The 12,981-nt window shown below is 42.4% G+C and overlaps 1 protein-coding gene across 1 annotated transcript; it reads left to right on the top strand.

Moving 5' to 3' along the window:
- Positions 1 to 3,964: 3,964 nt before the first annotated feature.
- On the top strand, positions 3,965 to 11,848 carry panx2 (pannexin 2; the record flags this gene model as incomplete). The annotated part of the gene is made up of 5 exons (XM_079250939.1): positions 3,965 to 4,193; positions 5,432 to 6,546; positions 6,810 to 6,945; positions 11,217 to 11,402; positions 11,529 to 11,848. The coding sequence occupies 5 exons, from the start codon at positions 3,965 to 3,967 to the stop codon at positions 11,846 to 11,848; spliced, it is 1,986 nt and encodes a 661-aa protein (XP_079107065.1).
- Between the last annotated feature and the right edge of the window lie 1,133 nt (positions 11,849 to 12,981).

Consider the following 12,981-nt stretch of genomic DNA (forward strand, 5'->3'; position numbering starts at 1 on the left):
GCACATTAGAAGAGTGCAGAACCACTCTGAGGTCTGCTAAGTCTCCATTAGGGTGTGTTTTAGTCAAACAGCCTCTCTGTCAATCCCCCTCGGAGTCTCTTTTTATGGTTTTCAGGGCTGCAGCTCGACCTCCACTCCATTAAAATATTTCTTAATCACACTGAAATCTGAGAAAATGGTTTAATGGAAAAACTTTGCTGCCTTTCTTCAAGCTAAGCTTTATTTTGTCCACTTGTTCACTTTCAGAGCTACGAGAAGATCCAAAAGCCGAAAATGATCTTTTCCTCAGATGGCTGGAAATGCCATGGTTGCAGTGAGAGAATTGAATATGAAAACTTGATCAAAGTTATTTATCAGCTCAAATCTCTAAGATACTCATATCTTTAATCCTGTAATAAAAGGACTTTTTTTGTACTGTTTAATTAATATTAATATTAATTAAGGTTATTTATCTCAAACCAGCAAGACAGGAAGCTGTGACACGTGTTTGAGTTGAAGATGAGGAGGGAGGGAGAAAGCTATATTTGGAAACAAAAGGTAGGGAAAAGCTGGTTTCCTAACCGGTGAGAACCGGCTTGAGGAAAAACTGACTTGTGGTTCAGTCCTGCTGCTGTGCGTCGGGCGCGCGCCGCTTCCACGCGATCACAAGACTTCACTGATCCCAGCACTGAACCAAAAAGCTGCAAACTAATGTCCTAAAGCCCCACTGAAGTGTCCCTGCCCAGAAAGGTGATATTCAGAGACTGTGTGAGCTGCTTTTTATTAACTACCTGTTGATCCAACTCCCCTTTCTGCGCGTCGCCTGCGCAATAATACTTTAAAAAAAAAAAAAAAAAAAAAAGACAGAGCCTTTTGGATTACATTTTTATGGCTTCATGTCGTGCTTGGTGCTCAGAAAGAACAGAAACAGTGATGAGAAGATGCCCGCCACACCTAGTGGCTTTGAATGACAGACATCTTTTCCATTGGTTGCATTTGTCCGTGGCCAGTCCCACTCCGCGTGTGATGGACATGCTGGATGGACCTATGATCAGGCCAGACAACGGTTTGGGTGCCTGGCAGTTTGGTTGTAGACTGGAGGAACTGAGGGTTTGAATAAAAGCCGGTCTGTGTGTGTGTTGGTGTGTGTGTGTCTTCACGCTTATTAAAGGAGCCAAACGCACAATTTGCATCTTCTATCTAAAACCAGCGTCTTTATTATTATTATTATTATTATTATTATTATTATTATTATTATTATTATTATTATTATTATTATTATTATTATTGATTGCAACGCATCTGCATCCAACTGACAACGGTGAAAAAAGCTGGATCTGTGGAGTTTTGTTTCATTTGAACCTTTTATGGTTGTCATGGTGACATGTCCAGGTTGGACATGGTGCATTTCAGCAGCTCGACCACCGCGCGCTCACTTCGGCTCAAAACAATCAGCGATGAGCAGAATCTTCATTTGTTGTCTCTTTCCTTCTTTCTGAGATGGAGGCAGAGCTGGGAGGGGAGAGGGGAGGGTTGGAGGCGCTGAGGAAGGGGGGGAAGGCGGAACAAACCGGTGAGCTCGGATACATGCTGTAGCTGCTCGCCCGCACTGCAGATTAACTCTTCCCGTCCCGGGAGATGCAGCGAGACATGGTGAGTGATCTTTATTATCATCATCATCCCCTGCCTGCACATGGCACAGCTGCGAGCAAATGTGGCGGTATTCTGGTTTGGCGTGGACAGGTAGACCAGCTGATGCAGGTGCTGAGAGTCTCCATCCTCTCACGCACACCTCCGAGCAGCGCGCGCGCTCTCTGACCCACACATTGTATGGATTCAGGCTGTACGGGAGCTGTCCGCCGCTCAGTGCTGAAACAGCTCGTCATCTGCAAGCAGCTCCGGCTCTCTGCAACATGTCAGCTGGAAGGTGGATTCTGCCAGGACTGGTGGAGCTGTTCGGAGACAGAAGCTCAGCCAGATCTGTGGGACATGATGATCTTTTAGTGAAATGTTCCTGCCCTGCTCCCTGTAGAGATGTGCTGATTGGCAAAAGTGGGAAAGTAGTTAGGATACTTTATGGTGTTTGTGTTTTTTCCTTGTACCTGCCACTTTGACGGTGTGATCAGATTTACCCCTTCTGCCCCCGGTATCAGAGAGCAATGGAGGGAGGGAGAGGGGGGGTCTATCTGTAAAGTTCTTCCTTTCCCCGCCATAATCTAATTAATAATGAATGGAGGAATGAATGGAGCTCTGCTACGGTTCGGAAGCTTGACTCTCTGATTCTTCTACATTGGTCATTGTTTAGCAGGACGCTGTAGTAGCCAAAGAATGTGGGATTCCCTCTGTAAACACCAGTCTCATCGGCCAACTGAGGGGTTTAATCTGTCAGGCTGGAGCAGAGCCAGCGGCTGGCAGACGGCAGGACAGCCTCTAACTCAGCTCCCAAAATGTAGTGATGCTCCTTTAAGTCTAAATTATGCAAACTTTACATCTCTTTCCGTCTCCCTTGAAGCAGTCTTTGAGGTTGGAGGTAAAGTTGACTGTCACCAGACAGCATGTGGAATGTGTGTTGTAATGCCAAGAGGAAGAACATCTTGTTCTCTGTCTTCAGGTACAGTAGAACACCAGTAGGTGCATGTCAGCTTTAACACTCAATAATGTTCTTTAAAACCCCCTGCGCAGGATTTCTTCTTTAATGATCCCTCTCATCATATGTGCTTTAAAGCTGACTTGGATAGACTAATTGCCCCCTGCACTCATGAAACTGCAGCCTTAAGATGGCCCTCTCAGAGACGTTAAGTATATGTTCCAGTCCTGAATCAGAGGGCTTGGCTTTTAAGGATTTCACAGATGAGCTGTGCTTTTTTGCATAATTAGAGAAAAGGGAGAAGAGGGCAGGCGTCGTAACGGAGAGAAGAAGAAAATGACAAAGGGGTGGCACATGAAGAGCAGTTTATGGTAAGGGATGATGTGTCCACACTTCCCTGAAGGACATTTATATAACCTTCATGTACGAGGAGCAAGCGTCCTCGTTACATTTAATCATACATGCACGATGCCCACTTGTTTGAACGCATTTGTTCACACACTCACAGCATCATGTTGATGTCACTGACAGGTGTCGGGGGTCACCGGACACCGTCGTGTGAACACACTCTCCCACAAGGTTAATTAGCACCCGCAGTCCAGAGAAGGGATGAATTAAGAGTCAGCCAGAAAGTATCAGTGTGAATTCAGTCTGTTTCAGGTTGCTGTAGTCTCCAGAGTACAAACACAGCAAGGGCAGAACACACTTCACTGGATAGAGATGTGTGGATTATTCATTTTCAGCCACATGACTGTCTTCTAGAGGACAATGACAGGAAGGAACAGAGAGTTGAGCTATGGGCCTTCTGGCACACACTAATCATCTACTGTATGTTCCAAGAAAGGACATCTTTTACCTTGGTGTCCAGCACATCTGTAAAAACACACACACTGTTGTCCCTAACTGGGTGTTTGTCTTTCAGGAAGGGACTGGTCAGAGCTTCTCCTTACCGAAGCTCAAGTAACAAATCTTCAGCTGGCGATCACTCTCCTGGGGAAGCGCAGGAACACCTCCTAAACTCAGCTCATTCCTCAAACTGCCGCACAGCGTGCATAGACCGGAGCCAGACTCTGAGGAGACCAGGCAAGATACAGGGATGGCTTCAGGCGAGGCCGAGTGAGAGATGTGCCAGTGAACATCATGTCTGCTCCTTTTATAAGAGTCTAGCTGGATGCACCTGGAGGAGCCGGAGCTCTGAAGGACAGAAACCTCTCAATATGACCCATCCCTTACCTGCGTATGGTGTACGGGGCTGAAGCTAGCCACACATTCCGGTGTGTGTGTGTGTGTGTGTGTGTGTGCATCGCTCTGTTTCGACAAGTACCTAACTACAGCAGGGAGCATCCAGTCTCACCTCTGTCACCGAGAGGGTAGTACGGTGCATTCCTCTTGTTCCGCATGCAGAACATCCTCGACCAAAATTTAGACATGGCCACGGCGCTACTCGCAGGCGAAAAGCTGAAGGAGCTGATCCTGCCGGGCTCCTCTCAGGATGAGAAGGGCGGGGCTCTGGCTGGCCTTATGGTGCAACTCAAGCTGGAGCTGCCCTTTGATCGTGTTGTTACCATAGGGACGGTCATCATCCCTATCCTCCTGGTCACCCTCGTCTTCACAAGGAACTTTGCAGGTGAGACGATCATCCACTGGAGGAAGTTTGTGACCCAATCAGCACAAGAACTGTTTGACTTTGTGTGGTTGAGACTTGAGCAAAGACATCAGAGTTTCCCCTTAGCCTTTGTTTCTCCGACTACAACAACAGGTCACACACCTCTTGTAGCTCATGCGATGCTCTTATGACACATTTGACTGATGAATAAGAAGGAAAACAGAAGGAATTGAGGCATGGAGGAAAAGAGTTGCAGAAAGATAAAGCTGAGAGGGCAAGAAATGCAGGAGATTTTGGAAATCAGCTGATGATAGGAGGGGTGAGATGGATTGCTGGAAAACGAATGAAGGAGGCATTTGGTTAAAAGCAGAAGGGAAGCAATGGATGCTGAGTCAGGCTCTCTGCAGCAGCAGTTAACCAGCTGGGAATCAGGGTTTAACTTTAGCAGCAAAACTATGTGAGTGTTCAGAAAATTGTCACTTCTGTTCAGTCAAATCAGAACAACGATGCTTGTTTTGCTTTAAAACACTACAAAACTTATAAGAAAATGCATAGTTTTTGAGAGTTTTAAAACCATTTGTTTATTTAAAAAGCTGCCTGATCACTGATGGTATCTGTTGTTAGAGACCAGACTCATCTGAGGGAGACGTGAGACAACGTTGTCTGGGATGGGTGGACTCGCTTCCTTTACCTGAGATAGCAGATGTTTATCAGCACAGACATGGGCATCACTTTATACAAATAGATTACTTTGTGAAGATGAGACGGATGTTTCTGAAAGATGTTTTTAGATACAAAATGCCTGAAATTAAAACAGAGATGAAGCAGATTCAACATATTTCTTTTAAAATAGAAACAAACCGTTATTAATAAATGCATTTATCGGAATGCAAGCCTGCATTTTACCTATGTTGTAAAACCAAGGGTAAATTTTAAATTATTTTTGCAGGACTACTTCATGGTTATACTTCAGGCACAATACAAAGTAATTGCATATGTTGGCATTTTTAGTTATTTACTTTAGTTTTCAAAGAAATGGTGGAGATAAAATGGCTCCAGCACACCTGATTTTCTGACTTTTCACATGTAATTTATTTACTGCAGAATGTTTGCCAGTACAGAACATTTTAACAAACAGGAACGAATAAAATTAGATCACGTATGATGTATTCTTCTAAAGCTAATACACAAATTTGATATTGTAGAATTAAAAATAATAATGTTAGGTTCTCATGGTTTGTTTCTGTGCTTTTCCTCAGAGGAATCTATATACTGTTACACACCACACAACTTCACCCGAGACCAGGCACTGTATGCGAGGGGCTACTGCTGGACAGAGCTGCGAGATGCTATTCCTGATAAGGAGCCTGCTCATTGGCCTTCACTGTTTGAACACAAGTTTTTGCCCTATGCCCTGCTGGCCTTTGCTGGAATCATGTACATTCCTGCTCTGGGCTGGGAGTTCCTTGCCTCTACGCGCCTCACATCGGAGCTCAATTTCCTGCTTCAAGAGATTGACAACTGCTACCATCGAGCCGCTGAGGGTCGAGCCCCAAAGATCGAGAAACAGATTCAGTCCAAAGGACCTGGCATAACCGAGCGGGAGAGGCGGGAGATCATAGAGAATGCAGAAAAGGAGAAGAGCCCTGAACAGAATCTCTTTGAGAAATATTTGGAGAGACGAGGCCAAAGTAACTTTTTGGCTAAGATTTACCTGGCACGTCACCTTGCGATCATCTGCCTTAGTTCCATCCCCATTTCCTACCTTAGCGCCTACTATGCCCGCCAAAGGCAGAATGAGTTCACCTGCGCGCTGGGCGAGCCTCCGGACATCAGCAGCTATCCAGAGCTGAAGCTCAGGGTCAACTGTAAGCTGCCCGCTGTGCAGCTGCAGCGCATCATGGCAGCAGTGGACATCTCTCTGCTCTGCACCATGAACCTCATTATTCTGCTGAACTTGCTGCACTTGTTTGTGGTGCGCAAGTCCAACTTTGTATTTGACAAACTGCATAAAGTTGGCATTAAGACACGGCGACGCTGGCAGAAGTCTCAGTTCTGTGATATTAACATCCTGGCCATGTTCTGCAATGAGAACAGGGACCACATCAAGTCATTAAACAGACTGGACTTCATCACCAATGAGAGTGACCTCATGTACGACAACGTGGTCAGGCAGCTGTTGGCCGCGCTTGCACAGTCCAATCACGATGCTACACCCACTGTGAGAGACTCTGGCATTCAGACGATTGATCCAAACATGGATCCATCTGATCTCAGAGTGGGAGAGATGGGTGCGGAGCCACTGGTCATCAAACGGCCCCGCAAGAAGATTAAATGGATTCCAACATCAAACCCTCTTCCTCAGCCATTCAAGGTAAGCTGGCTGCATCCCCAGCTGAAACCCAACATTTATTCAGCATTACTGACAGTAGAGGGTAAAAAAGTTATAACTTACAACAAGAACATTTTAGATTTAAAGCTCTTCCAACTCAGACGTTCTTGATGAGTCTTTGTAGTGTGAGAGCAGGCAACTCCGGATTTGCACTTCTAAAACATACAAAAGCTTTAAGTCTGCTGTAAGTGAACTGCAGTTTAAGCCACGATATGCTCTGTTTGTGTCCTCTCTGCACTGTAAAGGAACCACTCACCCTGACACGTTTGGAAAATAACACCAAGCCGGAAAAACCCAAACCAGTTAGACGCAAAACAGTGGCGGACAGCTTCATGGCACCGCTTCTGGATAACAAGAGCACACAACTGTCATCAACTAAAGGTATTCTGTCACACGAATGTACAACATGTTCAGGAAACGATCGATTTAATGCCGCTTGTTGGTTATATATCACATTGGATAAATCTGCTGCATCACCTCCAATTTTTTTCCACCTGCATTAAAGAAAACCAAATTAATAAAACCATATTATACATACTTACGTGTTCTTCCTTACAAATGACATCAACTTAAAGGTCAAGTTTTAGTTTAATAGTTTCTATAAACTGAGATGTCTCATGTCTGTTTCTCTTGTATTTCCTTCCATTCAAAATGTTGAATTTGTATCAAGTCTGATAGGGAGAGAATTCAATCTGATGAATGAATGCAAAGCAAGTTTATTTATGAAGCTCATTTCATGTCAAGACAGCTGAAAGTACTTTACATTACACATTACAAGCATTACAGATGGAGCAAAGAAAGCATCAAAAAGTCATAAAAAGTAGCAACAAACAGTAAAAGTCACAATAAAATAAGTTAAGATGATTCAAATCAACATCAGTTAAATGTTTAAAAGTTAAATCTCCTCTGGCTGTTTGCACCACATGTCTGCACAGTGCTTTAAGTGGAACAAAATAAGAGGTGGTACTCCCTTAATGACTTGCTGTCAAATTGTTGTGCAAATATGGGACAAAAACATGTATGATACTTATATGTGGATCTATAAATTGATCTATGGATTGTTGTTTTATTGCACAGAAATTACAAAAAACAAAACAAGTTCTAAATCAAATCCACATTTGGCAAATTCAAAGTGCCATGGAGACACTTTTATGAACTTCAAGTCTTATCGCATGGATATTAAAATAACACTGAAAAGTAAATATTTAAACTAAAAGTTCATTAACCCTTTCATGCATGAATTGAAAAAACAAAACAAAAAAAACAATGCAACATTTCTTAAATACAGTATTTTACCTCTACAAATATGCATTGGTACTTTTTTTGTTAATTTGGGATATTTAGAATTTTATATGATTTATTTTAATGTACTCTACAAAATAGTTATAAAACAACATATAATCATAATTATATCATGTAAATCTTCTATAAAATATAGCTGTATCATTTTCTTTTCCTATTTATCGCAAAGGCAAAGTTGCGTAATATAATTACATTACGTTCAATTATATCGTAGCCTATATTCATTTATCCTCCAGTGAGTGGAAACATATTGGATGACTCACTAACATCCACTGAAGTGGTTTATTTACAAAAATACCATCCTCATTCATGAATAGGCAAGAAAAGAGCTTGTAAATAGGTGCTCACTACAGGACCGCTATGCATGAAAGGGTTCAAAACAAAACAAGGTCTACATTCAGACTTATTTAGCTTATTACCAGACTAATTTAACGGTGTACTATACTTTTCCTCTGTGAAATATGTTTTTCACAGCATCAGGCCTAGTCCATAACACTTAGTAATATTATCTTTAATCTAGAAATAATCTTTAAAAACTGAGAATACTGACTAGCTGTAGTAAAGGACTGTCAAGTAGTACTACTGTAGTAAAGGACTGTTAGTAGTACTACTGTAGTAAACGACTGTCAAGTAGTACTACTGTAGTAAAGGACTGTTAGTAGTACTACTGTAGTAAACGACTGTCAAGTAGTACTACTGTAGTAAAGGACTGTTAAGTAGTACTACTGTAGTAAAGGACTGTTAAGTAGTACTACTGTAGTAAAGGACTGTTAAGTAGTACTACTGTAGTAAATAACTGTTAAGTAGTACTACTGTAGTAAAGGACTGTTAAGTAGTACTACTGTAGTAAAGGACTGTTAGTAGTACTACTGTAGTAAACGACTGTCAAGTAGTACTACTGTAGTAAAGGACTGTTAAGTAGTACTACCGTAGTAAAGGACTGTTAAGTAGTACTACTGTAGTAAAGGACTGTTAAGTAGTACTACTGTAGTAAAGGACTGTTAAGTAGTACTACTGTAGTAAAGGACTGTTAAGTAGTACTACTGTCATCACTCAACTCTGCTCCAGTTTGTAACATTGCAGCCATAGTTTTTTTTCTCCGCCTTTCCTCTCATCCAATGCACGTCCACGTCAATGGAAACACAGAAGCGAGTGGACAGTGTGAAGTGTGGCGTGACGTTGTGGGTTACAGCGAGCGTTGTGCGTCTACCGGTCTTAACAATAATTTTCTATGGGGGGGCCTTTTTGTTTAAAATCAACTAATATAAGCTATAATATGTAGTGAAGTCATAGGAGGGTATACTGATTGCTGAAGAAAGCTGGTAAAAGTCCCGGTATGCACCATACGCTGTAAAAAATAGTCCCGGTACGCAAAGGGATAGAATTTAAAAGTGCCGGGACTGCGTACCGGTGCGTACCGGCCCACTTAAAGCTTTGTGTCTGCAGCATTACAGCTAAATGCTGCTTCCCAAGTTAAGTCTAACTCTTGTCTGGATTCTGGTCTGGTTTCTGATCTGGTTTCTGGTCTGGCTTCTGGTCTGGCTTCTGGTCTGGCTTATGGTCAAACTGGTGTGATGTGTTCAGATCTCTGAGTTAAAGCTGCAACAGCAACATCTGGATGAGTTGCAGATGTTTAATGATCTCTTTCAGAAGTCCTGTTAAAAGACCATCCCAGGGATCCAGTCTACTGGACGAGTTTCTCATGGTCTTACTGGGAGAATAAACTTTTTGTTCTCTTGTTTCTGAGTTGGTGAAAATCTTCTTAGTGAAGCTTTGATGTTGCTGCTGAAAGTCAGATCTGAGTCTATCAACACCTCAAGGTTCCAGATGTGGTCAGTGGTCTTCAGAGAGTCTCCAGGTGTTTACCTACGCTGACCCTCAAACAGAATAATCTGTTTAGTCTTCATTTAATTCTAGGAAATTCTGTCTCATCCAGGTGTGTCCAAACACTGACACAGTAAGTCTACTGGACTGCAGTCATCTGGGGGACAAAGACATAAATCAAATCAAACTTTATTTGTACAGCACTTTTCATACAAAAGCATATCAAAGTGCTTTACATTAAAAAATTAAAAACAGTTTCACACTAAGAAAAAAACACACACACACACACACACATTACCCACACACGTACACAACCCAACCCTTCCCCTGACCACTGATGCCAAAATAAAAACTAATAACTTTAGGATTCTGTTATCTGTATCTGGTTTGATGCTGCTGTGAGGAAACGACATCTGGGGAATCCGTTCATGTCAGTAGCTGCACCAGGAGTGACCAAAAGAGACGCAGCCATAGGTAACGCCCAGGTCGGGGCAAGGCGGGGTCCACACCACAGCCATATGATTGCAGTGCAGAACCCCTACCAACACCCCTGGCAGGATGACCCCTGCCACAACGGCCCGTTGGTCAAACAGGTGCGGCCCCCCGACACGGAGGACCCCCATGAGGAAGAAGAGTTGTGTACCAAAGTGGTTTGAGGTTATGAGGACAGAAAACTAACTGCATCATCCAGATGTTTTACACTTATCTTCCTCATTTCTCTAAAACAAGCAGCACATTCACAGAATCATCACGTGTACAGTTATGATTCAACAACAACCAGCTCTGTATGATACCACAACCAAACACACACAAATTCAAAATGGAATGATTTCTTCCCTTCTATTCATTTTTCTCCACACTACCATCCAGTTTTCCACTCTGTCACCCCCCTCCTGCCCTGCCTAGCTACATCTTCTGTGCAGGTGTAGTTTCTATGTACTGGCTGACAGTTGGAAGTAATCTTTGTGGTGTATTATTTCGTTGGCCTAGATGCTGGCAGCCTGTGGAGATGCATAAGGGGCCTTTCATTGCTGTTGGTTCTTTGCATCTGTTTGGTTATAAAGAGCCCAAAAGGCCCAGACTGCTGCAACGGTTCAGGTGATAAGCAAAAAAAATGATGGACTGCAGGAAAGTGTGTCAAGCCAGAATGTGAATTTATCACATGGTGAGACAGACGAATGGGGAATATAAGAATGAAACACAGAGGAAGCACTTTTCTTTCTTTTCTTTTAAAACAAAGAAGCACATTTTGTAGGATTTTATTTGATCCGGTTTGTTTCCAGATGCAGCACGGTGCAATTTCCAGCCAAAACAGCTTTGATTAACTCATTACATACTACCTGAGCTGCATAAAACCGCAAATAAACTCATTTAACAAGCTATTAGTGAGAATAATGGATGAATTAGCATCAGAAGATTCAGATATGTTTTCAACTCTGGAACCAGAAAATTGCTTAAGGCAGGTAAGATTCACTCTGTGTTGATAATCTTCCTTTTTTCATGCCACTCATCGTTTTTATTTACAGATTTAGGTACAATGGAAAAGAAGCACGCACGCAACTTCTCTCTGGATGTTCATCCATATATGCTGACTGTCCGTAAGCCGAAGGTGGAGGCCGCCATCACGGAGCCGCTCCCATCAGAGCATAACATAGACACGGTTTACCTAGAAGGCACACACACTATTGTTCATGTGTCTGGTGCAATTACAGGTAAGAATTATTAGCTTGTGTTTAACACAGCATCTTGCAGTGTATATTCTTTACAAGTTCAAGGTCATGATGGTTTTTTTTTGTTAGATTTTGACCTTTTCTCCCTTTTCCATGCTTTCATTTCAGAAACAAAGGTTTGCTCTCCAGAATCGACCAACACTGCCTTTAACACAGTGACTCTTCCCACCACCACTTATGTAAACGGTGTGAGTCCAAACCCTCCATCTAGCGAGGACGCACTCAGTCCGAAGACCTCACCTGCACAAGCAGAGCCTCTCGTTCAAACGGAAAACCTTGAGACTCATCCTCCGCCCCTGACCAAAGCCACCACACACCAACTGCTAAGCATACGTCATACTCTCTTTGAGGAAGAAGAGGATGAACAAAACAGGCGGGACAGGCTGGCAGAGAGAGCTGGGGAGCTCATTGCTGCTGGAGAATGTTGAAGAGGAAGGAGGCTGACATTTCCTTTACTAACACTGATCATTATTGCAAAGTAAATCACCTCCCGCCAACAGCCATTCCTTCTTCTTCTATGAAATAACTCACTTCTGTGATGGATGGGTTGGGCGAACTGACAGGTAGAGATAGAAAAGCAAGAAAATTACATTGTAAGAAAAATAGAAATGTGCATCTGCTAGTGTTGATCAGTTATTAATGTAGGAATTGATGTCACATTTATGTCTCAGGATGACTGTGTTCAGCTGATCACCCACCAATGAAACCAGCAGCGATATAACTCAACAGGGTGCTACAGTGCAGGGTCAAACACCTATAATGAAAAGGCAAAGAAAGATAAATGAATGAGCTTTCAAATTTGTTATAATTAAAAAAGAATAAAAGGCAGTCACCTTATAAATGCATAACTGCAAAAACAAACAAACAAAAAAAGACTGCATTAAGACTTTAAAGAAATGTATTTAAAACACATGATAACGCTTTCTCCCTTTATCCCAATAGCCAAGTAGAAAGGTAGCTCATGCAATACAGTTGTTGAGATCTGCACAATTAATATGCAAAAGATCACAATATGTTTGTGGCAATAATGTATGCGCTTAGAGCATTATACTTCACAAAACGCTACACATCTATGACACTAAACATGACTCAGTGTGTGTAGGATGTTTAAAATATACCACATTTAATGCTTGTCATTACCATTTCACCGTTGCTACTTGACTATATGTGCATGTAGTCGGCAAATTGGCCAATTTCATATCTGTGAGACAAGCTGGAACAGCAACACAGCTGTCCAAACTTTCTGATGTGTCTAATGAGTGTGTTTGAAAGCAAGGGAATGTATCAGTTTGTGGCTCAATGTGATGAAAGAAGCTAGACTCATAAGTTAATTACTGTTTGGTGTCTGCTGGCTTCTTGCAGGAATGGCGCAATGTGTGGTGAATGAATCTAGATGCTGATTTGTTCCTCATTGGAGGGTTTATTACATGATGATGAAGCTTTTTGATTATCTGCTGGTCTGACATACTTTGCATTTCATTCTGTAATAATCTCAAAGGAATTTGTAGTTTGAATAGTTTCTCTGATATTTGTAGGAACAGCTAGCATATGTACAGCAGGT

This window comes from Telmatherina bonti (assembly GCF_933228915.1).
Source record: "Telmatherina bonti genome assembly, chromosome: 2".
Taxonomy (NCBI): domain Eukaryota; kingdom Metazoa; phylum Chordata; class Actinopteri; order Atheriniformes; family Telmatherinidae; genus Telmatherina; species Telmatherina bonti.